At 51.8% G+C, this 27504-nt stretch overlaps 1 protein-coding gene across 1 annotated transcript; it reads left to right on the forward strand.

Moving 5' to 3' along the window:
* The first annotated feature begins 1095 nt into the window (after window positions 1–1095).
* On the forward strand, window positions 1096–27284 carry FAXDC2 (fatty acid hydroxylase domain containing 2). The gene is made up of 10 exons (XM_050961310.1): window positions 1096–1217; window positions 8019–8084; window positions 10102–10149; window positions 18275–18366; window positions 18468–18571; window positions 19511–19632; window positions 21978–22183; window positions 22996–23101; window positions 23897–24063; window positions 25438–27284. The coding sequence occupies exons 3-10, from the start codon at window positions 10102–10104 to the stop codon at window positions 25592–25594; spliced, it is 1002 nt and encodes a 333-aa protein (XP_050817267.1). The 5' UTR covers window positions 1096–1217; window positions 8019–8084; the 3' UTR covers window positions 25595–27284.
* Window positions 27285–27504: the final 220 nt, after the last annotated feature.

Below are 27504 nucleotides of genomic sequence, written 5' to 3' on the forward strand. Positions count from 1 at the left end.
TTAACTGAGCCGCTGCTTATTTGCCTTGCAGACCTGGCTGGGCTAAGTGGAAGTGTGTTGTGGTGTCTCTCTTTCTTCCTCACACAGTAAAGCCAGGAAGTGGTGATGGATAACAGCACCTCTCCTGGAGTCTGGATCAGCTGCCACACTATCTGCTGGAATGTCACATTTTCTGGGCCCACACCTGCATACTAAAAGTGAGGGCTGCCACAAGTTACTTCTTACCAGCCCTGCACTACCCAGTGCTCTCACGTACACTACAGACTTCACTACGTGTAAATACTGTTGTTAAGCATGAGGAAATCCCAATTTAATCTTTTCTACACAGATAGGACTGATATCATGCTATAGCCCTTTTAAGTCATTGTTCTCTAGTCCTGCTTATGCAATGTGAGCAAACAGTCATAAGAACATGAAAATAACCATACTGGGGCAGACCAAAGGTCCAGCTAGCCAGTATCCTGTCTTCTGACAGTGGCCAATGCCAGGTGCCCCAGAGGGCATAAACAGAACAAGGAATCATCAAGTGATCCTTTCGCTGTCGCCCATTCCCAACTTCTGGCAAACAGAGGCTAGGGACACCATCCCTGCCCTACGAGTCAGACTTGTAGTGAAGACAGGAGGTCAAAGACTTAAGCAGCGTTGCCCAATAACGCTCCCTGGTCCCAATAAATACACTTTTGACCTCTTGAATTGCACTGGTTTTAAATATTTGTGCTCAGGGCACCGGATGGGGGCAATATGCATAATCTACAAACTTAGTTATGTGTAACTTGGGGGTTGGACTAGCTGACCTCCTGAGATCCCTTCCAACCCTAATATTCTATGATTCTAACATGAAAAAAAAAGTGAAAAGATTTTTAATGATGTAGCTAAATTACTTTTACAGCAAAAATAAACTCCTTGAAGACCATACTCCTCTCAATCACACACTGACACTCGCACTTTCTTTCAATCACACACACACTGCCTCTCTCTTTTAACTGTCTGAGTAAAAGGGCATAACAGTTGCCAGCACCAGTAATGGCCTAATGCTGGTTTCACATGACCTGCCTGGGAGGAGACAATCAGCTGCTCACTTGTAGACACACCTCCCTTCTCCTTTGCCTGAGGATGTGATAAAGGGACGGGCGGCAGCAGTGGCAGGCAGGAATTGAGTTCTGGATTGGGCTCTGGCCAGCGACCCAGGCCCCCTTCTAGGCTGCAGCCTGCAGGAGGTGAGCAAAGAGGGAGCAATCAGCACTCTGGGGCACAGTGGTTCAGAGGTACTTGATGGAAACTCTAGGGAGGGCAACTCCATTAAGAGACAGCCTTACAGCCTGGTGTTCTATGAACGCATTTATTAAAAAAAAAAAAAATTCAGGCTTTTCAGAGTGGGGACCGTGTCTGCCATCCTGTTGGGCAGTGCATGGCACGTAGTGAGCAGCACCAGAAGCACATGAGCTAGCGCTGTACCTACCCTAAAGAGGGTGTCTACTGAGCACCTTTTTAGGTGTTTTCTCAGGTATGTGGTTCCCCGAGGTGGCCAGTCTATAGCTGCATCCTGTGGCATCACAGAGCGTAGGTGTCTCTTTTCACAGGTGAGATGATTGTTCCAGCAGCGGACTCTCGGCCTGTGTTGATGCCAGAGGGGTCAGGAGAGAGGGCTAAGGGAATGGAGCTGTGTTATGGAGTGAATCCATTGCCACAGACATGCCCAGTTATTCAGCTCCTGCACCTGCCAGCAACAGCTGGGTCTCCAGTTGGTGTCTGCAAAGAGGGTTGAATTGCAGGCTCAGTGTAATTAGACGGGGGCAGTGTTCAGCCGCAGGTTGGAACCTAGGTTGCTAACAGTAAGTTGGGGGGGGGAGGGGGAAGAATCAAACTGATAAAATAAATGTTTGAACAAGTGTCCGTGATGCTATAGTTTGCTGGCCGATGTCGCTGAGCCTGTGCCTGGCCTGCCATGGCTTCCTGGCCGCCCAGCTCTTCCCCACCTGGGTGATGCTGAACAGCAACAAGAGCAGCGTGCTGGCGCCAGCTGGCAACCGCAGGAGAAGAACATCGTCAGGAAGCAGCAATTTGAGTGCTAGCACAGCAAGACTAAGTGTCAAGGGAGCGTGATCCAGATGCACGGTGTGAAGAATATCGTCCAGTGTTTCCTTGTGATCTTCTGGATGAAATCAAGGATGTCTGGGGTGGACAGTCCTGCAGCTTGCCTGCAGCGCTATACCCTGACTGCCCAGCTCGCTGAGATCATGGGGTGCATGAAGGGCGAGCGGGGGAACAAGCTGATGCATCACAACACCCAGCTGCTGGAGGCCCTCAAACCACCACATAAATACATGCTGGAGATCCTCCTTGACGGGGAAGACATGGACGCTCTCCAGGGCTGAGCATAGGTCACTCTGTTCAAGATGGCTTGACAGATGTACAAGGAAAAAAAGCCAGCTGTCTGCAAAGATAAGGGACTGAGTCCAGCTGTCCCGAAGACTGAATCTCTGCCTGAATCTCTACTCCCTGGGCACCAGAACTTGGCACTGCAGTTGGGGTGACCAGACATCCAGAGCCAGCTGGGCACCTCTTTTTGCCTGGCATGATTTCAGCATTGGCTCTATGCCCAGGGACTAGGCAAGAGTTACATATGCTGTAGTTGTGGGCAGTTCTGTTGTGAATGTGGGTGGGTATGATGGGAGAAAAGGCACAAGATGGTTTGAATCTGGAGATGGGAATTCCGAGAAGCCACTCCTGAAGGGTGTCCTGGGGAGAGTCAACAGCTGGAGAGTTTGCTATTGGGTTAAGCGAGGCAGTTCTGCTGGATAGGGACATCTGGTCCCCCTGGCTGAGCCATGAGTGTCACTGGCTGGGAGGGGATGCTGATTCTTTAGCCCAGCATGTCAGAGTATTAAATGCACAGCATTGACTTTGCAGGAACGACTTTCCACATCAAGGCAGTCCCCAGGCCTTGCTCCGTGCACTGGCACCTGGACTCTGCAAAGCTTCAGCTACACGAAATAAGGATGATACATTCTGTCTTGCTCTCCCTGGGAGCTGCCCCTTCCCTGGGCTGGCACCTGTGTATCTAACTGATAGATAGTCCAAATGAGGGATGGGACCCTCCCACCTCCTCTCCGCCATGGCCACCTCCAGCTGCAGGAGTGGCTGCAGCTCTGCTAGACCAGTCCCCAGCCTTTTCCTAATGCTGCGCAGACATGACACAGGGGGGCTGTTCCCCAGGAGGGAATGCGGCTCAAATGCAACAAGGGGCGGGCGGGCAGGATATGTTTGGTGAACAACACATGCTCCGTTTGCCCATAACTGATGCCTTATGCACACAAGCTCCCCCAGCCCCTCCAAGCACTGACTTCTCCGTTTCCCCAGCCAACCTACCCTGTCATCTGATGGATGTAAGTTGAACCACGGCCCCCCAGAAAGTGGAGCAAGTGGAGCAATTTGCCCTAGGCCCCGGGCCCCACAGGGGCCTTGCGAGCCCTGGCCTGGCGGTGGTCCAGGTCTTTTGCGGCATTTCAGTGACGGGGGGCCCTTCAGTCGCTCCAGGTCTTCAGTGGCATTTTGGCGGCGGGGGGGGGAGCCTTCAGTGCTGCCGAAGATGCGGAGCGACTAAAGGGCCCCCCTACCACTGAAATGCTGCCGAAGACGCGGTGCGACTGAAGGGCTCCCTCTCCCCCCCCCCCCGCCGGAATGCTGCCGAAGACCCAGACTGCCGCTGGGTGACAAGCGCCGCAGCGCCCCCGCTTTGCCCCAGGCCCCCTGAATCCCCTGGGTGGCCCTGAGTTGGACACAGAAATGAGGAGAGCTGATCCTGTTTGACTAGGTCCACTGCTTCTCTTTCCACCCAAACAGACTGGTCCCACTGTCTTGCCCGCCTGATGTGCACTCACTTTTCTTTGCTCTGATTGTATTGGTGTTGCAATTCCAGCTTCATGAGACTTAGGGGCTAGGAATGTCCTGCCTAGTGACTCCCACGAACATGGGAGTTAGCTTTCAACTAAAGCATGTCTCGTGGAAGCACAACCCCTACCCTCCACCCCCAGAGAGGCTCTTTGCTCTGGCCGTGCCAGCCAGTGGCATATGAAGACTGGACCAAAATTATGTGTATGGTGTGAGAACACTAGCCTGCTCTGGAGGGGCTGGGGCCGTCTCCATGCACTCTGTTGAGCTCAGGAAATGTTCAGAGTATTTGTGTCTCGGCTTGAGTTTACCGTTGGTTTCACTGCAGTGGGTTTGGATTTGGCTAACCAATGCTGCAGTATCTGCTGAGCTCAGCTGATAGCAGCTGCCCTTTGCCTTCTGTGGTGCTCTTTGCAAGGGCTTGCAAAATGAAGGGAAGCTGCTGATCAGGCCTGCGCTCTTGAACTGCAAATCTGAGTCTGGATGACCCTTAGAGGACTATCATTGGAGAGTGGGGGGCTGGTCTGTCTCATCCCCCTACCCCCCACCCTATTGAGAGGGACCCACTTTTCTTGCTCTCTGGCTGCTTCCTTCCACAGCCAGTGCAAGAGGCTTGGAAGTGAGGCGGTTGTGAGCAGAGACTTAGGGGGCTGCTGTGGATAAGCAGGTGCTCAGATGGCCCAGAGGGGCTGCAGTATGAGAAACTAAAAAGCACAGACTAGAAGGCAAAGCCAAGCACGTTATTCTGCTGCCAAAACATCTGCTGCAATTCCAGGCCAGGAAAGTTTCCTGGGTGTCCCTGTGCCTGCAAAGAATTGCACCCTCCTAGTTTGTAACACTGTAGTACTGCACCACTTTTCATATGCAAACTGGATGCCTGGGCCACTTTCAGTGGCTGGAATGGTAAATTCTGTGACTATAGCCTTCTTGGGTGGGGGCACACATAGCTCAGTGGTTTCAAACACTGGCCTCCTAAACCCAGCATTGTGCGTTCAATCCTTGAGGGGGCCATTTAGGGATCTGGGGCAAAAATCAGTACTTGGTCCTGCTAGTGAAGGCAGGGGCCTGGACTTAATGACCTTGCCAAGGTCCCTTCCAGTTCTAGGAGATAGGTATATCTCCTATTATTATGGTCCATAAATTGCTGTTGTAGAAATCCAGACCCACTTTGCAGGAATAATTATTCAAATTATTGAATGGTTTGTAGACTGTTTTTTAAACTTTGCCATGTGATCATTAGACATGCCTATGCCCAAAATTCTCATAGTATATTTCCCAGAGACACGCCCCACTCCCATACTCGCTGCCCAAAAGCCTGTGTAGGCAGGGGCTCAGGGCTTCTGCTTTGTGCCAGGATGGTGGGGCTAAGGGCATCTGCTGCAGGGAGGGGGCGTTGGGCTTCAGCCCCGTGCAGAGGAGCGAGGGACACCAGGGCTTCTGCCTTGCATGTTTGAAAATATTTACTGGAGCTCTGCTCCAGCCAGCACTAGCTGAATTGGAGCCCTGGTTGTGCCAGTATTTTACTTCAGGGGGTGAGGCCTTGGTGTTCCTGCCTGGGACTGGCTTGGTTTTAATAACAGTTTCAAACGCTTTGTAAAAATTATTTTAAAAGGCAGATTTAAAAAAATTAACCAGCATCAGTTCCAGGCATCTCATTTCATGTCAGACTCTGCTATGACTGCAGCCAGCTGAGCGGGCGAATGGTTGGTTGCTTGACTACTGCCTGGATTATAGGCCAGAGGAAATTCAGCGGCTGGTGGCTTATTTCTTTGTTTAGTGGAATAGCCCCAGCTCAGTGACATAACATCACTGTTTAGTGGGTGCATCCTGGGCCATCTCAGCAAAAAATGCTATGTAGTGTGGTGCTGGGAGCAGAACAGGATCTAGCTAAATTTGGCTTTTGCCTTTAATACTTGATCTCATAGTGCCCTTAAGTCAAAGAGGACTGCTATAATTTGATTACAGGGCAGGACGGGACCCGGCCGTGAGGCATACCAATGGTTATGTTAACAGTTCCCCAAAAGCGCAAGAGATGAGATGGCATTGGGCAATCCTGCTGCCTCCCCCAAGGACTCAAAGCCATCTTGCAATCGTTCCAGGCTTCTGACTTGTTGGAGAGACAGTTCCAAGGGGATTTGAGCTACTGGATCAATATAGAAACCATATTCTCAAGCACCAGCTATGTAACAGGCTGTTGTGCATCAGGTCAGAGCAGTGAGGCTCTCCCTTTTAAATACACCTAGCTATCTAGGACCTTATAACATTGCCCACCCCCATAGCATCTGAGCAATGCTCAGGACTCTGCTCAGTCACAAAAGGCCATTGGGCTAATTCGATAGTGTCCTAGTAGAACAGTTTCAGTTAATATGTTCTTCATGGAGCAGCCATTTCGAAAGGGTTTGGTTTTTTTGACCATTTTCTTGTATAAATGGCACAGCGATGACGTGAAGCCTCAAAAAGAAATTGCCTTTTTAAGTATAAGCTATTTATTGTACAAGCTATTTCACTAAGGCCCGTGCGTGCGCTGTCTGTACAGCTAGATAACATCGCAGCAATAATGGGGTTATATTGGGATGAAGCAGAACAGTGCAATGTGGCTTGATAAGTACATTACAGAGGGCTAAAGGCCTTTTGCAAAATAAGATAATTTGATCCTGCAACAAAGATATTTACACTTGTTATTCTCAGGACAGCAGGACCCTTCTGTTTGGTAGTGTGAGATACCAACCATTTAGTGTGTTTATCAGAACCATTAGAATCAAAAGCAGCAAAGAATCCTGTGGCACCTTATAGACTAACAGACGTTTTGGAGCATGAGCTTTCGTGGGTGAATACCCACTTCCTCAGATGCATGTAATGGAAATATCCAGGGGCAGGTATATATATGTGTGCTAGCAAGCAAGCTAGAGATAACGAGGTCAGTTCAATCAGGGAGGATGAGGCCCTGTTCTAGCAGTTGAGGTGTGAAAACCAAGAGAGGAGAAACTGGTTCTGTAATTGGCAAGCCATTCACAGTCTTTGTTCAATCCTGAGCTGATGGTGTCAAATTTGCAGATGAACTGAAGCTCAGCAGTTTCTCTTTGAAGTCTGGTCCTGAAGTTTTTTTGCTGCAGGATGGCCACCTTTGCTCAGGATTGAACAAAGACTGTGAATGGCTTGCCAATTACAGAACCAGTTTCTCCTCTCTTGGTTTTCACACCTCAACTGCTAGAACAGGGCCTCATCCTCCCTGATTGAACTGACCTCGTTATCTCTAGCTTGCTTGCTAGCACACATATATATACCTGCCCCTGGATATTTCCATTACATGCATCTGAGGAAGTGGGTATTCACCCACGAAAGCTCATGCTCCAAAACGTCTGTTAGTCTATAAGGTGCCACAGGATTCTTTGCTGCTTTTACAGATCCAGACTAACACGGCTACCCTCTGATATTAGAATCAAAAGTCATTTTCTTTTCTCAGAAGAGCCCCAGCTAGCAAACGAGGCTGCAGTTGGAAACGAACAGCATGTTGAGGATTGTACAGGTTGGAAAGAATAGCGCCCCATGGCTCAGGAGGGAGTGGGCAGTTTGAGTTCAGGAGGAAGAGGCTAGCAAACGGGACGAAGACACTAGTTTAAAATCTAAACAGCTTCCTCTTAGGAGGTGTCTGTCAATAGCTCTTTTGGGTCAGCACGTCAGAGCTAGTGCAATCCCTTTGCAATTCTGAGTTTTAAAACGGCTAGTTCCCCGTTTGTTAATGTTCAGCACAGCCAGCAAACGCCGTTGTGCTCCAGCTAAGAGTCTGCGAGTTAGAATTGCTGGATTCTGGTCCCACTCCCACCACAGGCACCTGGCAAGTCATTTAAGGCTGGATTTCAGTGGTGCTGGGCACCCGTAGCTCCCACTGAAACCATTTGGAGCTGTGGGCTTGCAGCAGCTCTGAGAATCAGCCCTTCCCTTTTTAACCTGTTGGTAAATAACACCCCAGGCAGAGAAGTGAGTCTGATTTTGGACTGTACCCTTCTGAGCTGAAATACTAACAAGCTTTAAGGGGGCAAAAAAAAAAAAAAGCATTAAAGATTTACAATTTCAAAGCTGATATGTTGTCGCCAAGCTAATGGGGTGATTTTTGTGCTTGTTGGCAGCGTGGTCCTTTACCCGGAAACTCTACAAAAGCAGCTCCCAGCAGAGGGAATATTAGCATCATAAAGGTAATGCACCACCACCTTCTGAATTATTTATTGGGTCAGTACTCGGTGCTCTATGTAATATCGCCGGTGTGCTCCTACCGTAAAGGAGTCAGCGTGTCACAGACAATTCCAGCTGAACTCCCCTCTTAAGAGCTATCTCTCTGGACCTCGGGGGTGGGCCTTGCTCCAGCTTATGCTAATGGGACTTGGATGCCAGTTCCAGGAACAAAGGTGCTGAGCTAAGTAGCTGTACAGAACCCTCTGTACTAAACCAGTGACTTTGGCTGGGCCCTGAACACAGACTAACCGTTGTGTTTCGACTTTTACTGAGGCATGGGCTGTTCCTGCCTCGTAAACAGACAAAGCTATGCTGCTTCCTTCTTTGGTAGTCGCTTGTGTTGGTATTTTGGAGAATGCCATTTAGAGGGTTTACTGTGCACTCATCTTGTATGTCCAGCAAAACTCCCATGAACTTGACTGCAGTGGGGTTCTGCTGCAGTAAAGAATAGAAGGTCCACCAGAAAATCTAGTAAAGAATAAGGCCTTTTTCTTGGCTACATTGCTTAGTTCTAAAAGATCCAGGAGTCAAACTCTGCCCTTCATTCCAGCCATGCAATCCCATTAATATCCCTGGGGTGGCCAGCATTTAACCAAGGGCAGAATCTGGCTTGTGGCTTCTGGGTATTGGGTGTTATTTTGTCTTTTATTTGAACATTGATGAAGACTCAGTAAGGAATATTTTGTGTAAGCAAATTTGTTGCTGGGAAAGGTTGGCCATCCAGGAAATGAAAACTCCCCAGGTTAGGCCTGCAGCAGACGCTGCACGTGCACCAGAAGGACAAGGTTCCTCACACCAGCACCTGACCTCTAGGAGCACAAGGTAGTTCAGACTTTCTATTCAATCCTTGGCATCTCTGCTGAGCTTATCTGCAAGGGGGCTGGTTAGAGCCATGGGCCAGGCTGGTTATGATACTGACACCTGCTCTGCTGGTATTTGAAGAGCCAGCAGATGGTAACAATTTTCAGTCAGTCCCCCTGGGCTGGATCTGAAGCAGCGACCTACAGGTGAAAAGCTCCCCTTAGCATGTTACCAGTGTTTGGTGCCCAGGCCCCTAGTTCAGGGGTGGGCAAACCTTTTGGCCCAAGGGCCACACTGGGATTGCAAAACTGTATGGAGGGCCAGGTAGGGAAGGTTGTGCCTCTGCAAACAGCCTGCCCTGCCCCCTCCCACAGAACTCCCAACTCATCCAACCCCCCCTCACTCCTTGTTCTCTGACTGCCCCAACCCCTATTCACACCCCCACCCCCTGACAGGCCCCTACACCTATCCACCCCTCCCATTCCCCTGACCCTTATCCACACCCCCAGCCCCTGACGGGCCCCCCCAGGACCCCAAGTTTATCCAACCCCCGTTCTCCATCCTCTGACCACTGCCCCCCCAGAATCTCCACTCCATCCAACCACCCCTGCTCCCTGCCCCTTATCCAATGCCCCTCCATTCCCTGTTCCCTGACTGCCCCCCAGGACCCTCTACCCCTTATCCAACCCCCTGGTCTCCTTACCATGCCGCTCAGAAAAGCATGTCTGGCAGCTGCACCACCTGGCTGGAGCCAGATACGCTGCCACGCCGCCCAGAGCAGCGCCTGCGTGGTAGTGGGGGAGGTGGGGGGACATCAAGGGAGGGGGCAGGGGCTAGCCACCCCAGCCAGGAGCTCAAGGGCCAGGCAGGACCATCCCACAGGCTGGATGTGGCCCACAGGCCATAGTTTGCCCACCTCTGCCCTGGGGGCTGTAATTTAAGGGCACAGGGTGATCTAGAATTTTAATCCCTTGCCCCAGTGATTTACCACATTTTTTTGTCCCAAAGGCCTGGGACAGACAGTGACCACAGCACATTCCAGACCAGTCAGGCCCCCGGGAGAGAGCTGTATCATAACCTGTGAACACTTCCTTTAGGGCTGCTTTCCCACCCTCTTTTCCCCCCTCCCCTTTTCTTTACAGCTCCCCATTCACTCACTCGCATCATTTATTATTTTAGATGAAGGGAGATGCTGCATATTCCACGGTGGGCTCACGGCAGAAGCAGGTAAAGACTCAAAGCTGATGTCTCAACTGAAATGGTCTATGGTAGCCGATGCCGGGTGCTATGGAGCTCTGTGACTGGCTCTTGGTGATGCTAAGGGAAACAGTCTCTGCCCTGGCAGATGCCTTGTGGCTTCAGTCACTTACCACTGGACAGGGCAAAGCCCTAGAGAACTTAGCAAAAGGAAGAACCTGGTGCTGAGATGGGTTAGATGAACAAAGACATCTTTCCCCCAATGGCAGCTTGACAGATTCCATAGCGGATGCCGATCTACGCTCCTATGTGGAGTGGTTTTGTTAAATGTGATTGCTGGCTCCTTTGATATGCATGATAAAGGGGCAGCAATTAAACAAGGCAGTTTCTAGTCAAAGAGCCTCTTAATACAGACACACAAATTGCTGAATTTCTGAGACTGAAGCCCAGGACTGGGAGTTGTGCAAGAAAGGTGATGTTTGTGGATCAGGCCCTAGCTTGCTGCATAATCTTGGCAAATCACTTACACTTTCTATGCCTCAGCTCTAAAACGGACAGTTACATTAGGGAGCGTGGTAAGGTTTTATACATTAGCCTAGGGAACTTTTTAAGATCAGTAGCTGGAAGGCACACAGGAAGACTGAAGCATTGTTCTGTCTACCTAGAAGCGTGCACCACACTGAATTCAGCTCCCAGGAGGAGGTTGGCTTCAGCAGAGTTTTTCAAGCAGCTGCTATGTAAATCCCACCTTTTGTCTGAGATGAAGCCAGATTACTGTCATGTTAGAATGCCCTAAATCGGCACTGGGTACCGTAACCATCTTCTAAAGCATGTGCAGTGTGAACTAGGATATAGTTAAGGACAATAGTGTGTTAGTGCTGAGCGCCAAGGGCTTTGATTTCTGATATAAAAGATTGTAGGGTTCTGAAATTTTGAAAAAAACTCACAGCAGGGCTTCTTTAAAGGGTCTTCTTCCATGCCCCAGAGAACGGGCTGATTGATCTAGTTTGAAACTGGTATGAGCTGGGTTAAACCTTGGTATGGGTTAGTTAAACCCTCTTTGAAATTGATGGCTGTGACCGCTCCCTTGGTTTTAAGATACAGAGTAAGGAGAATTAAGGGCCTCACCTAAACCAAGGCATAATGAGTCAGCCCAGAAATTAGCACCCTGTGAAAAGATGGTTACTCACCTTTGTAACTGTTGTTCTTCGAGATGTGTTGCTCACATCCATTCCAGTTAGGTGTGTGCGCCGCGTGTGCACATTCGTCGGAAAACTTTTACCCTAGCAACTCAGTGGGCCGGCAGGTCGCCCCCTAGAGTGGCGCCGTCATGGTGCTCAATATATACCCCTGCCGGCCCACCCGCTCCTCAGTTCCTTCTTGCCGGCTACTCCGACAGTGGGGAAGGAGGGCGGGTGTGGAATGGATGTGAGCAACACATCTCGAAGAACAACAGTTACAAAGGTAAGTAACCGTCTTTTCTTCTTCGAGTGATTGCTCACATCCATTCCAGTTAGGTGAATCCCAAGCCTTACGTAGGCGGTGGGGTCGGAGTGAAATGTGGCAGAATGAAAACTGCTGAGCCAGAGGCTACAGCATCTCTTGACTGTTGAACCAGCGCATACTGCGAAGCAAAGGTATGGACCGAGGACCAATGGAGCTGCGCGACAGATCTCGTGGGTAGGAACACGAGCCAGCAAGGCGGCAGATGAAGCCTGAGCCCTGGTAGAATGCACGGATGTGGCTTGGGGAAATATGAGCCAAATCATAACAAGTGCGGATGTACGCCATCACCCAAGATGAGATCCTCTGAGAGGAAAACAAGCAAGCCCTCCCTTTGGTCTGCTACCGTGACAGAGCTGGGGCACCTTACGAAATGGTTCTGTCAGCGCAATATAAATGCGAGCACTCTACAGATGTCCAGGGAGTGCAATTGTTGCGCCCATTGCGTTGAGCTGTGGGTAACATGAAAGGCCGAAACCACCTTAGGGAGGAAAGCCGGGTGTGGTCATAACTGCATCTTGTCTTTGTGAAACCTAGTGTACGGCGGAACCACCGTAAGAGCTCTGAGCTCGGAGACTCGTCTGGCCGATGTAACAGCTACGAGGAAAGTTGTCGTCCAAGATAGGTATAGCAGAGGGCCAGTCGCGAACGGCTCGAATGGGGGAGACATAAGTCTGGTTAAAACTAGGTTGAGGTCCCAGGTTGGGGCTGGGCGGCGCACCCGAGGGTGCAAGCGCTCCAAGCCCTTGAGGGACCTCGAACCCATAGACTGTGAGAACACGGAACGTCCACCTTAGCCTGGCTGGAAGGTAGAGATGGCTGCCAAGTGTACCCTCAGCGATGATACCGCCAGGTCCTGCCGCTGAAGGCCAGAGGCAGGCCAAATAGAGGGGATCGAGACCTCAGTAGGAGCAAGATCGAGCGTATTGCACCTGTAGAAGAAACGCGTCCACTCGGCCAGGTACGTTGACCAGGTGGAAGGCTTCCTGCCACCCCGGCTCAGTTACGCAGCAGCCACACCGTGAGGCGAAGAGGCTGCAGGTCCGGGTGACGAAGCCTGTCGTGGCCCTGAGTGATGAGGTCTGGGTGGGGTGGCAGGGTAATTGGGTTGGTTATTGACAGGCCGAGCAACGTGGTATATCAGTGCTGCCTGGACCACGCTGGAGTGATCATGATGATGCGCGCTCTGCCCCTGGGGAGTTTGAGTAGGACCTAATGAACCAGTGGGAACAGTGGGAAGGCATAAAGGAGTTGGCCTTTCCACGGCATCAGGAATGCGTCCAAGATCGATCCCGAGGAGAGACCTTGGAAGGAGCAGAACATCTGGCATTTTCTGCTCTCGCGGTGAGCGAACAGGTCTATGTGAGGAAAAATTTCCACTTCTGGAAAGCAGAACGCCTCACATGGGGCAGAGTGACCACTCATAAGACAGGAAAGACCTGCTGAGTCAAAGCGCCAAGGCGTTCCGAACGCCTGGGAGAAAGGACGTCACCAGCTCCATCGAGTGGGCCATGCAAAAGTCCCAGAAATGGATGGCCTCCTGACAAAAGGGGGGGAGGACCATGTCCCTCCCTGGTTATTTATGAAGCACATGGCCGTTGCGTTGGCTGTAAACACCGAGATACCACGGCCTTGCAGCTGCCGCTGGAACCCCTGGCACGCCAGGCGGACTACTCTCATTTTTGGGGCATTGATGTGGAATGCCAGCTCCCGAGAAGACCAAAGGCCTTAAGCTTGGAGGTGACCATGAGCACTCGAGCAGAGAGATGACGCGTCCGTCGTCAGGGGCAGTGAGGGCTGGGGTGGATGGAACCGCATCCCTGCCCACACCAGGGAGGGAGTTAGCCACCACTCTAGGGAGCCTAAGGTGCTCGAGGGAACGGTGGCTACCATGACCATTGGTTCCCTGTCCGGGCGGTACGCCGAGGTGAGCCGGACTTGGAGAGGACGGAGGCGGAGCTTGGCGTGTTTGGTTACAAACTTGCGGGCAGCCATGGACCCAGGAGATGAGACAAGTGCGAGCCGAGGTCGTTGGGAAAGTCTGCAGACCTCGGATGATTGTTGCCATCGCCTAAAACCGCGGCTGTGGTAAGCAGGCTCCGGCTAGATCGGAGACCAGGATAGCCCCTAGGAAGTCCAACCTCTGCGAGGGAACCAGAGTGGGTTGCTCTATAGTAATCATCAGGCCTAGATCTGTGAATAAGACCGTGACGATGACCATGTGCTGAGTGGTTTGTGTCTCGGAGTCTCCTTGGATAAGCGAATCATCCAGATATGGAAAATGCATATCCGACATCAGCGAAGGTAGGCGGCGACTATGGCCATACACTTGGACAATACCTGTGGGGCTGTAGAAAGGCCAAACAGCAGGACCGTAAACCAGAAGTACTGACGGTTGGCTAGAAAGCGGAGGTATCTCCTGTGCGGAGGGAAGATGGTGATGTGAAAGTACGCGTCCTTCATATCGAGGGCGGCATAGCAGTCCCCAGGAGGCAAGGATGGGATAATGGTTCCCAGGGATACCATGCGGAACTCCAACCTTATCCTAAACTGGTTGAGACCGTGCAGGACTAGGAAGGTCTGAGACCTCCGTTCGAGTGGGGGACTAGGGCATAACAGGAGTAAAACCCCTTGCCCCTTTTGTCCGTCGGCGTCTGCACCTCTTGTACGAGGAAATGCTCGTGAGAGGGGTCCCTGAAGGGGGACAGGGTTGGAACAAATTAGAGGTGGTATCCATGCTCCACCGTGCGCAGGACCCAGCGATCTGAAATTAACTGGGGCCATGCCAGGAGAAAGCGGAATTGGGATCCCGGCCTGTGACTGGTACACCGCCCTCAGGCGCACCTTGGAAGGTTCGTCTTTGGTCCCAGTGGTAATTGTGAGGGACCTTGACCTTGGCTCTTTAGGGGTCCTGACGTTTGTCTGCGACCACCTTGGCCTCGCCTTTTGCCAAAGTCCTGTTTCTGGCTAGGCACAGAGTATGGCAGCTAGGGACAGAAAGGCCTGCGTTTGGTCGCTGGCATATGCATGCTGAGAGAGCGCATTAGGACCCTGTTGTCCATCAGGCTTCGCAGCCTGGGGCTGTCTTTGCCGCGAAGAGGCCTTTACCAACAAAGGGTAAGTCCTGAATGGCATACTGCAGCTCCGGCCGGAGGTTTGAAACCTGAAGCCATGAGATGCACCTCATGGTGACACCAAAGGCCAGAGTCCTGGCTGCTGAGTCTGCTGCGTCCAACGAGGCCTGGAGGGACGCTCTGGGTACCTTTTTCCCCCATCCTCCAAGACGGCAGCGAACTCTTGGCGGGAGTTTTGAGGGAGAAACTCCATAAACTAAACTATCTTCACCCAGGTGCTATAATTATAGCAGCTAAGCAAGGCGTGTTGCTTTGCTACCCAGAGCTGCAGGGCCTCTGCAGAGCACACCTGGCGGCCAAGTAGGTTCATTCACCAAGCCTCCTTCGGTTTCGGGGCTGGTGCCCGCTGGCCATGCCAATACCTCTCCTTAACAGGCTGAAAGACTAGTGAGCAGAGAGGAGAGCGGACAGATGAGTAGTCGTACCCCTTAGAGGGCACCATACCGGGTCCTCTACCTCTGGGACCTCCTCCACCTCAGGTTGTCGGGGGGGCGTATCAGAATCGTGGTCCTGAGCATAAGATCTGCGCATGTGGGATGACACGGATGCGTGTCTGGATGGCCATGGAGGTACTAAAAAAAGGCATGGGCAGAGTCTCTGACTCTATCTGACCTTGCCCAACTCGGCACCGGGGACCGGCACCGGTACCTGGAACGAGATCCAGACCTGCAACCAGAACGGTGCCGGGAGGTCGACCGAGATCTCGAGGCTCAGGGAGAGGCTACGGGAATCACAGTACCTGTCTCGGTGCCGGGAGTCGGAACGGTGCCGATAGTAGCGGGTCGGCGAACGGGATACCGACCGGTGCGGCGAGTGCGACCAGTACCGATGAGGAAAACAGCACCGGGACTGCAAGTGGTGTCGCGCGTGCCGACAGGACCTGGAGCGTCTGCGGGACCGTGATCATGAACGGTGCCGCTCTGCTGTGCTGACAGAGGACGGTCATATGAAGAGACTGTATTACCCGCACCGGCGGTGCCGGGGTCAGGCAGCATTGACTCTGTCATGGCAATGAGATCCCTCGCCGTTGGTAATGTCTCCGGCGTGGAGGGAACAGCAGGCTCAACCACAGTGCATACTGGGGAGCTGTCAGGCACCGGATTCGACGGCCCTCGTGGGACCGGGTCGACGGTACCGAGGTCGTCAGAGCCTCGGTAGGTGTCGGTGCCGGGCGATCCGACTTAGACGAGCTCTCTGGCTGCGGTGCCGTTGGCACGGAAGCAGCAGGAGCAGTAAGCTCAACCACGGCGCGTGCCGGGGAGCTGTCAGGCCCCGGATTCGACGGCCCTTGTGGGACCGGGATCGACGGTGCCGATGTCATCGGTGCCTCAGCAGGTGTCGGTGCCAGGCGATCCGACTTAGACGAGCTCTCTGGCTGCAGTGCAGTTGGCACGGAAGCAGCAGGAGCAGGGGGCTCAACCACGGCGCGTGCCGGGGAGCTGTCAGGCCCCGGATTCGACGGCCCTTGTGGGACCGGGATCGACGGTGCCGATGTCATCGGTGCCTCAGCAGGTGTCGGTGCCAGGCGATCCGACTTAGACGAGCTCTCTGGCTGCGGTGCCGTTGGCACGGAAGCAGCAGGAGCAGTAAGCTCAACCACGGCGCGTGCCGGGGAGCCGTCAGGCACCGGATTCGACAGCCCTTGTGGGACCGGGATCGACGGTGCCGACGTCGTCGGTGCCTCTGCAGGTGTCGGTGCCGGGCGATCCGACTTAGACGAGCTCTCTGGCTGCGATGCGGGTGGCACGGAAGCAGCAGGAGCAGGGGGCTCAACCACGGTGTGTGCCGGGGAGCTGTCAGGCACCAGCAGGAATTGTAGGCTCTCTCAACCTCGGAGGAAGGGAGCGGTGCCGAGTCGACTTCGGTGCCGGCGACGGCCGGTGCCGAAAGGCCTTGGTAGTACCGGCGGGGTCCGGTGCCGAGGAGGCGCTTCTGCCAGCCACTTGATCATCGCTCGGCGCCAAAGGTGGAGGGTTAAGTGAAAGTCCCGCTCCTTCTTGTTCTTGGCTTAAAAGCCTTACAAATGGGGCACTTAGCTGTCAAGTGTGATTCCCTGAGGCACTTCAAACAGGAGTCGTGTGGATCTCCCGTTGGCATCGGCTTCTGGCATTCCGAGCCCATTTTAAAACCCGGTGAGCCGTGCATGGGCTCCGGCACCGGGTGCAGGGAAGGGGCTACTTCCTGAACCCCGCTAACTATTATTAAACTAACTATGTTAGCAAAGAAAAAACGTATAACTATACAAATATATATATAAAAGGATTATAACTGCATAACTATATACGAGAACTACGAGTAGCTAGGGAAGTGGAGGTCAGCTAAGCCGCGCTCCACTGTTCCAACGACCGACACGGGCGGTAAGAAGGAACTGAGGAGCGGGTGGGCCGGCAGGGGTATATATCGCGCACCATGACGGCGCCACTCTAGGGGGCGACCTGCCGGCCCACTGAGTTGCTAGGGTAAAAGTTTTCCGACGAATGTGCATGCGCAGCGCACACACCTAACTGGAATGGATATGAGCAATCACTCGAAGAAGAACAGAGGGTTGCACCGGGTATTGTTTGGGTGGGTGGAAAGAAAAAAATAGGGTGCAGCCAAGCACCCGAGACTCAGAGCAAGACAGACTGCATGAAAGCCAAGCATGGTGCGGCCCTGCGCAAAGCCTAGAGAACGGCTCAGGTTCAGGGCTGTAAGCTGAGAGCAGCTTAGGCCAGTAAACAAAGAAACTGCTCCTTTTGTGCTTGGTTCCTCTCCGTTCACAGCAGCAGGATGCTGTAGATTCCTGGCCAATAAACAAGATTGTGTCAAAGAAAATACTAGGTGCAATCATCAAGTTCTACTGCCAGCCGCAACCCCCTACAGGGCCTCAAACTTTGACTAGCCCCTTGGACCGAAAAGGGCTAACACCCATTCACTTGGGGATCTTCAGGGCAAATGACTTAAATCCTATCCAATTCCAGGGAGTCATTTCCTAGGCATCCTGGAGCAGGAGTATTAGGCTGATGCTGGAGAGAAAGCCAGGGGCATAGCACTGAAGGAAGCAGGACTCGGGGCTGTTTCTTACACCACACATCTGCATTCATCCTGTTGTAAGATATTAAACATCTCTCTTGTTGTTGCCCATCCTGTGGCATTGCTAAGAGAGGAGACGAGTAGAGCAACTAATGTTATTTAATTATAGAAGCCTAATGAGTGTTGCTGTTTTATCTGTTCATCGTAATGGCCTGTTACACACAAGAAGGGAGGAAATCATAGACCGATTGCTATCTGGATCCAGTTTAAACGTGTATTTCTTTTATCACACAGATACACACTGTAACATATATTCAGAGAGTCTCATCCCGACACTCCTAGCATTTGTTGACAGGGTGGATAACAATTTGCCTCCACTCTGTTCTGTAGAGTGCTGGTGACAGAAAACAAGGGATCCTAGGACTGGATCGTCCCTTGATTTCCTGTGATTTAAAACACAGGCTACTCCAGTACCTAGGTGTAATCGCTTTGTTTCCTGCTCTCAGGAGGGGAAGCTCTGGGACTCCATGAAGACAACTGGCTTCATACTGGGCACTAGCCTGTTGCTGTTTGCTGCCTTCAGGAACTCTGTCACCTGGTAAGACCGATAGCTTGAGAAGCAACATTTCAGTGGGTGGGGAGATGAGACGGATGTGATTTTTGCAGTGAAAAGCTAAACCCTTGGTCCTTTCTCCCCAGGCACTTGCAGAAGTTCTGGGGGGCTTCGGGTGATTTCTGGCAGGCCCAATGGGAGAAAGTGCTCCACTTGCTTGGCGGAAATGAATGGGCAATTTTCTTTCTAGGTAAGTTGTTTTGAATGCCAAAGCTCGGCTGCAGGAAAGCCAGATTCTAGCTCTTCCAGAGCTCTGTGTACCAAAGACGTGCATTGCCGCCAAATCCCTCCCATGCCTCCCCAATGGTCAGGGTCCAGCCAACATTTTGGGACCACCCTTTCCCCTGCAAGTATTTGTAACCCCCAAACCATCCAGGACTGAGGTTTCCACCTCCCTCGTTTGACTAAAGTGGAATTACATCTCAGGTCTCACTGGAGTAGTTCATGCTAAAAGGATAGAGCAGTGGTCCCCAACCTTTTTCATCTGGTGGTCTCCAGATGACGAGTCATGGAGGACTGTGGCAGTGGATGAGCATCCACTGAAATTCCACTGACAAGCAACAACATCAATAGGCTTCGCTGCCGACAGGTAGCATCATCGTCGAAATACCGCTGAAAATCAGTGACATGTCGGCAGTGATGCCTCTAGGTGACCCAGCTTGTCGGCAGATGCTTGTCCACCGGCCAGTACGCGGGCGCACTTAGATGCCCTGGCAGGCACCATGGTGCCTGCGGGCAGCGCGTTGGGGACCCCTGGGATAGAGGATAAGGCTACACACCTTAGTCATATTCTAGCAGTAGTGGTACCTGTATTGCAGCCAGGTTTCCTCCTGGGGCAATATCTACAGGACACAGCCTGGTGATAATGACTTGGTGGCAGGGACAACGTGCCTGAGAGCAGGCCTGGATTACTGTAATCTCATCCCCGCTCCTCTCCTGCCCTTTCATCCCATTCAGGAGCAGTGTCTTTGCTCTGAGACTCTCATTTCTGTCCATGGCCTAGCCCAACAGGGCCCTGGTCTCTGCTAGTGGCCTCCAGGCACCACTGCAATATCAATCATTTCTGATAGACAAAGGCTCCACTTTCTTCAGCAGTCTCTGCCCATCTCTCTCCCCCCTTCTACCACAGGCATGGCCGTAGTTCCAAGCCTTGTTTACTGGTGCTTCAATGGACTCCTGATGGTGGCAGATGTGACCGGAAAGCCAAATTTCATCACCCGTTACCGAATTCAGTTGGGCAAAAACGACCCTGTAGGTATTTCTCACCATGCCTGCTGAGCTGGACGAATACCACCTGCATTTTCTTAGGAGGTGGCAGAGTGGTCAGTCTCCTTCCCCCCGCACCCTCCCGCTCTTCCATACCGGGGGCTGGCAAAGTAAAAATCAAGGCAAGAATTCTACATGGCATGAAAACGTAGAGGGGACAGATGGTTCCGTGGTTAGGGCAAGGCTTAGGATACAGGCCATCTGCGATCAGTTCCCAGCACTGGCACAGACACCCTTTAGCCCTCAGTGCCCCCAAGCAGCTAGATGTCACACTAGCTCCGTGCTGAGAAAAATCACTGATTGCCCAAGCCTGAGTTAGGCACCAAACCTCCTGGGGAGAAAGACACCTTAGACTGCGCTCCACAGCAGCTAGCTGTGCCTGGGGGAGGGCAGCCTAAGCTAGCCCAGGAGAGATGCCAGATAGGAGCACATGCAGCTGTGCTGCTGAGGCAGGTGGAAGCTTGGGCTGTAGCAGATCCACTCCCCTGGCTGGAGGAAGTGTTTTTCCTGTTGATATAGGTAATCCACCTCCCTGAGGAGCAGTACCTAGGTAGACAGAAGCAGTCTTCCCTCAACCTAGCTGCATACACAGCAGGGCTTGGGGCCACATAGCTACAGTGCTCAGGGGTCTGAAGTTAAGTCAACATAGCTGTAGTCAGGGGTGTGAAAAACCCACCCCCGACAGACATCACTAGGGTGACCTAGTCCCCACTGTCAACATAGCTGGGTTAATAGATGAATGCTTCTGTCCATATGGCTAATGTCACTTGGCAAGGCTGTGTTCCTACCCCATTAGAAACACCCCTTCCGAGCAGCATAGGCTGCAGGTACACGACGGGCTTATGCTGGTGTTGCTACATAGAGTGTAGACAGCCTAAACCTATGTCTACACTACAGAGCCCACAGCAGCATAGCTCTGTTAGTGCAGGCTCTTTCTATGCTGGGGGCTAGGCTATCTCGCCGCAAAGCCTTAGGTAAGGCACCAGAGGCTATGTCGACGTTAGGGGGTTTGTCCACATTGCTAGGGTATGGTCCCCTCCCCCCCGCCCCTTTAACCTACACAGTTCTGGTATAAATTTTAACCACAGACCATGGCTAACTCACTCCTCCTTTTCCCCCTACCTTTGACAGCAAGCAGTGGCACCAATGCCCCCGTATTCTTCACTGCATGCAAAAAAGACAAACGCATACACCAGCGTGAGTCGATTGCTAAACTGAACAGCAGTTAATAAGCTTACGCTGTCAGACTTCAGTGTTACCAGTCCAGTTTGGTAAATGGGACAAGTTTCATACCTTGGGGCACTGCCAGGTCTAGGTAGACAGCAGCTGGCTGCTAGTCATATCACATTTGGAAGGTTTCTTCATAATTGTGTGGGCTAAAGAGTTCTTTCCATGGCATTTCAATTGCTGGAGTGGAGTCGGGCAGCCCTTTAAAGCAATTCACAGTCCCACGGCTGCATAACCACACTGTGCACACAGCCCTGGCCACAGTGATCAACAGGGCATGGGGACTAAGTCATCAGAGAAATCACCACCAGAGGCAGGGACGGTTTCTACCCCTTTCCTAGAGCCACGGGGCTGCAGGTTAAAGAATGTGCAGGTGACCGGAGACATATTCCTGTAGCACCAGATTCGGACTCCTGGCCCTGGCAGATGACAGCAGATTGTACATTAAGGTCTTTAAATAAAGAAAGGAAAATTTCAACCACAGCCCTTCAGCTGTTTGTTCCAGGGGAGTGAGCAGGAGCAGGAGCAGGAAGTCATGGGGAAAGCTGGAGGCAGACAATTCAGTTGGGGATCCACAAGGGCACTGAGCTTTTTTATTGCTCCTCCTTGAAGCAAGGTGGAGCAACGCACCTGGGGGCTGACAAGAGTCATCTGCCACTGCCGAAACACTCACTTTTTCGCAGTGAAGACAAAGCCTTTAAATCAGTGTGGTGCCTTATATCAGCATGGCCATGCTGAGCCATAAGCACAGGAGATGGGCTCACTTTTAATTCCAGCCTTGGAGCTGCTCAGGCTGGCATGGGGAGGTGTCCTGCTCAGAGAGCAAAGGCTGATCAGCTGCTTGGTACCAAAAGTGTGTTTCCGTTAGTCCTACCTCTCGCCCCTCACCTCCAGTTCTGTGCTTTGCCCACAGCAGAGCCAGGCACTAGGCTGCCAGCGACACAAAAGAATGAGGGTGCAGAACTGTAGGCAGATCAGCTTGTTTATTTGCCTACATGTGAAACTTCATCCAAAAATAACTTCCTACAGCCAAGGCCTGAGTCCTGGAAAGGTTCCCTCCCCCCAGAGCTGCATGGCTCCATGGTTAGTCTCCTCTCTTGCAGGTGGACCCAGAGAAGCTGCGGCAGGCTGTTCACACAGTCCTGCGTAATCAGGTTTTCATCTCTCTCCCAATGATGATGCTTATGCTCCCCATCATGAAGTGGCGGGGACAGCCCTGCAGCAAGGAACTACCCACCTTTCACTGGTTCCTCCTGGAGCTGTCCATCTTTATCCTGGTGGAGGAAATTCTCTTCTACTATTCACACCGGTGAGCTGGGCAAGAGAACTAGTCTGTCCTGTGGCTGCTTCTTCCTCCTTTAAGCTCCCTAAGAAATGTGAACCGCTCTGTCCTGAATTACGATTTGTGCCCTCAACCAAACACCTCCACTGACCTTGACCAGTCAGTGGCACCTGCCTTTCCTTTGGGAGCTCTTGGTGGTATAATGCTACCAGGGGCCGTGTTTAACCAGAGATGATGAAAATGAGAGGACTGACATGGACTGGCCCACAGGCTAAGAGAGGGAAAAGACAAGTTGATTTTATATGCAAACTATAATCTAAAGCACTTCACCCGAGCTGGGGGAGGAGGCTGTAGCTATTGCTTATAGGAGGAACTATACACTAGACAAAGAAAATGTAGAGAGAGAGTGTATTGTGTATATGTAGACCAAAAAGATTGTGAACTCCCTTGTCAAGGACCATGACCTCTTATACATGTGTACAGCGCCTGGCACAATGGGGCCCAGCTCCCGACTCTCCTGAGCGCTACCACTACATAAAAAAACCCAAAACAGATGCAGAGTGAAGTCAAAGGAAAAAACCCACCTCATAAAAAGAGAGACAGGCAGTTTAACAGCAAACAAAGCAACTGTGGGAATACACACAGGCCAGGTAAATTACCCAAGGACATCTGGGTTCTATTTCTGGTTCTGCCTTGACTCACGAGTCCTGGTGGCTAGCCTGATCTTTAATTCACTAGGTCACTTGGGTACTCTGAAAATCTAGACATTAGAAAAGTATTGAGATTGCACCCAGACTGACACTGGACTTGAAGACTTCATTCCGGTTCTCTCCATGCAGGCTTGTTCATCACCCGCTTCTGTACAAGCGCATACACAAGCAGCACCATGAATGGACAGCCCCCGTTGGTGTAGTTTCCCTCTATGCTCATCCGGTCGAGCACGTGGTAAGCGGGCATTCTTGGGGGGTCACTGCCCAGCAGCCTATCAAGTAAACCCAACTCATGGCTGTGGGCTTTGTATTTCCACTGGGTGAGGATTTGTGGGAAGGGAAGAGTAGCTACACTTCATCTCCAACAGAGAGGGTCTGAAGCTGGGGTCTGCAGTGTCTCCAAAAAGCTGCTGTAGTGGAAGTGTCTGGTGGCTCTTTGCACTGGGACTGCAAACTCATAGGGTAGAACCAGGTAAGACAGGGTCAATCTACTGTCAGACAAACCTTTTGGGAGCCAGGGCCTCCAGCAGGTTTGGGCACGATGGAGTGGGGCCTCTTTGAGCCTGATGGAAGATCTTGCTGCATAGACTAGGGAAGGTCCAGGTGACCAACGCTGCTGGGCTGCTTCATCATGAACTGTCCCAGCGAGACACACGTGCCGGGGGTAAGTAGCAAAACCTGAGAGAGGGAGTTGAGATGTTAAAGCAACTTGAGTTACAGTGGGAGTTGGCCTCTCTCACCTCCTTTATCCCAGTCTCTTAGGTGCATTGGCAGAACACTCCCAGTGACTCTGCGATGAGTCTCCCACAGCAGCACTAGCTAACTTAATATCACACCTCCACAAGATGCTCGACTCCCACGATTCCACTTCAACCAAGTGCCACGTTCAAGTGCCACGTTCAGCAACAGCTGCGCCGGGTTCTAGGTGCTCCCGTAATACAAGCGATAAGAGGAGACACCAGTTGCAGCCTGATGAGCAGAAGGTTTGGGTGCGCATGCTAATGAGGCAGGGCTTGTGTCTGAATTCCAGTTTTCCAACATGTTGCCTTTGCTGGTGGGTCCGATAATCCTGGGATCCCATGTTGCTTCCATCATGGTGTGGCTCTGCCTTGCTATTCTGGCGACATCCATCTCGCACTGTGGCTACCACCTGCCTTTCCTCCCCTCGCCGGAATTCCACGACTTTCACCATCTCAAGTAAGGTCATTGGATACTGTCGGTACAGCTGCCCCTCCCTCCATGCTCTGTAGACTGAGTCACCCCATCAGTGGTGGAGACGGGACGTAGCCCATTTGTGAGGACCGAACAGTCTCACATGACTACTAGTCAATCTACCCCACCTCAGTCTAGCTCACCTGAAGGCAGCTTGAATATGTCCAGCCTCCTCATCCTATGTAAACAGGAAGCACAGAGAGGTCAGAGCAGAGGATCGGGCCTCAGGCAGTTCCTGCTTCCTTACCTCAGCTCAGCCACTGACCTACCATGCAACCTTCAGACAAATCACTGACCTTTTCCTTTCTGTTTCGCAGTCAGCCAAGCTGGAAAACTGGCTACAAAGCAGAAAACCAAAGGCTGAACCAGAGCTCAGGTTTCTTGGGTGGATTAGACAGAGGAAAGAACGTCTAGGTTCCAGAGACGCAGGGACAGCCTGGGCTTTCCTAGCAGTGATCTAGAGCATCAAGGGCAATGCTTTGTGGAGCATCTTTCTGGCTGCTTAACTCCTTCTCTGTCCAAAGACAGCAGTGGAAAAAATCAGCAATTCCCGCAGCTGAAAAGCCTGATACTGCAGGAACCAGGCTTTGCCTGGTCAAAGTGCTGCATGCACACATGATCGTTACCCCCCACCCAGTGGAGGTGAAGTACTAGCACCTTTTTACAAAGGTAGCACAGCAAAGCAGTGTCAGGCCTGCTGGTAGAGTTCCCAGGGCTGTGCTCTGTTCCCTGACCATGCTCGCTGGCTAGCATCGCTTCCCTTTTCCTGCAGGAACGGGGATGACAGTTCAGTTCCAGCCTAAGGACGGGGTGATACCTGACGTATCAGCCAGTGCACATCACCCCCACCTCTCCAGGACACTGATCATGCTGTATGCCAGGAGCACGGATCACCAGGGATATCAGAACCTATGGCGCTGAGCAATGCTGTAGGGCCAGCTCAACTTCCTTGGCCATAGGCGTGTATACAGCCAGTCTGGTCTTCCTGCGGCCTCAGGAGCTCATGTGGCTTGGAGTTGTGGCTGTCTGGTGTAGAGTCCCACTCTCCCACTCCCTGGCTGGTGATGGCTGCAAAGGCAGCCCGCAGTGCCTGGGGATGGAGAACATCCCTGGTTCAACACCTCTCCTAGGTGACGATGTAGCAGAACGGGCAGGTTCTAGGCTAAACCTCATCCAGTCCTGGGCAGGCTGCAAAACAAAGGCTGGGAGAGACAAAAAGTAAAGCAGGATTGCCAGGGCTCCGATAAGGACATTGGCTATGGGAGGGGGTGAAAGGGAAGAGGAGATCTGCATGGCCTACCTTGTTTTTCTCGCCTGTAACCTCCAGTACTGTGTGGTCCCTTTCTGCTTGGCTGCCAGGTTCAATCAGTGCTACGGAGTCCTGGGGGTGCTGGACCGCCTGCACGGAACAGACATGCTCTTCAAGCAAACCAAGGCCTACGAGAGGCATGTCATCTTGCTGAGCCTCACCCCGCTCACGGAGACCATTCCCGACCCGCCCAAGAAAGCCAAGTGAACCCGCCTTCCCCGTGGCTTGCAGCACGCTCACAACATGGGGACTCTTGAGAGCTTGGAAAGATGATTATGCCAAATAATTTTCTGATGAAAAGCAAGTTATTGTTCATCTTAAGTAGCAACGACAAAGCGGAACTGTAACCCATTGCTGGTGAGATTTGCACTCGCTTCCCTTCCGCCCCCACCAGCCCGGAGTGCAGAGCTCAGCTCCAGGCAGCAGCCCTACAGTTGGGTAGCCTCCTGAAGTGAGTGTAGGGTTTTCTTAGTCCCCTGGACCAAGCTGCTCACAGACTGCCCCACGCAGGGTCCCACAGAAATGGCTGCTGTTCAGATCTCCATTTGCTCCTTGAGGCTTTTGGGCCCAGGACATCTCACCAACACTGCATGGGGAATTCACGAGCACTGCGCTCCAGACATTCAGCCTGGCCTGATCTCATCCCAGCACTCTGGGCCTGGGAGGATCAACCTGAACACCCCATGGAAACACACTTGTCGACGCAACATGGCCCTTCATAACCACTTCGCCAGCACCATCAGCCCTGAGAGCTCAACTTCCCACAGGAGTTATTCCCCATACCTATGGCATAAGGGCTTCAAGCTTTAAACCATCACCGATCAACAGCAAGGGTCAGGCAGAAGCTACCCCCACATGGTACCATGCTACGTTACTGGGAGCACTGAGTAGGTTTTATTGTTTTAACAATACGGAGGGTGAAACCAAAATGCAAGTCAGTAAAGGAACTTTCCAGGGGGGAGGCTCTGGAGCTGAAGTCTCTTTAGCACAGCCAGTATGGACTGACCGCTCCATCCCACCGACACTCACCTCATTTCCAGCACAGCAAAGCAGGCAGAGGGAAACCCCTAGGATTGCATAAAGTTATACGTGATGGAAGAGCTCCCCGCCATCACTGTTCTCCGGAGCTGTCTGGGAGGGAGAGCTGCAAAACCCTTAAAGAAAATGGCCTCCCAGTCAGAAGACCACTACACAATTAGACACAACTGAAAGTATCACATGGCGCCCCGGGAGCGGCGAGCGCTGAAAGTCAGGACTGAGGTGTGTTGGCAGAGCACTATGGGGGCCCGTGGCTGGAACAAGCAAGGGAAGAGTGACTGGGTTGAGGCTAAGCAGTCCTACAAGCGCTCTTCTGCGGACAGCTTGTAGAGTGCCTAGCTGCAGCGTACTGGTCAGGTGCCATCAGTGTCTCAACTTCATGGGTATTCATTCCACGAGATGTGTCTGATCTGTCGCTCAGACCCTTAGACCCCAGAGAATGACCAAGGAGAGAGCAAGGAGGGTTGCAGGGACAGGAGAGTCCATACCACACTGTCTTTTGAGGTTTTTATTTTTATACATTTTTTTGTATTAAAAAGGAAAAAGCATAATTACCACAAATTACAAAGGACTAAAGCATTACTAGAATAATGAATCACATCAGCCTAGAAAGCAGATACTCTGAATAATATTAATGTTATAATACAAGCTCTCGTTCAAGTATTTTACATTTTTTTTTTGTTGTGGTTGTTTCTTTTCCTTTTAAATGGGATGATGATCCTAGCACACAAGTCAAGATTATGTACTATCAACAGATGGATCACAGAGTGGGTCGTATTAACAAGGTTTTCCTCTCCCATGATAAGTCATTTTAAATTTGTCTCTACAATAAAACGCAGCTGAAGAAGGTTGCAAAACACTTTTTGTCTTTTGTTTTTGGGAGTAGAGGGATGAGGATGGGACAGACAGAGCCTGGTTGGGAAGGGCAGCCAGATCAAACTAATAACCCCTTTTGTTCTGGCTGAGTGATTGGGCACCTAGACAAAAACATTGGCTCTTTATTGAAAGGCAGGTTATCCACACAGCTTTGAGCAGTTTAGAGTGAGAACTGACACTGGAAAACCTTCCCTGCTCCAACC

Source organism: Gopherus flavomarginatus, chromosome 7 (assembly GCF_025201925.1).
Source record: "Gopherus flavomarginatus isolate rGopFla2 chromosome 7, rGopFla2.mat.asm, whole genome shotgun sequence".
NCBI classification, from domain to species: Eukaryota; Metazoa; Chordata; order Testudines; family Testudinidae; genus Gopherus; species Gopherus flavomarginatus.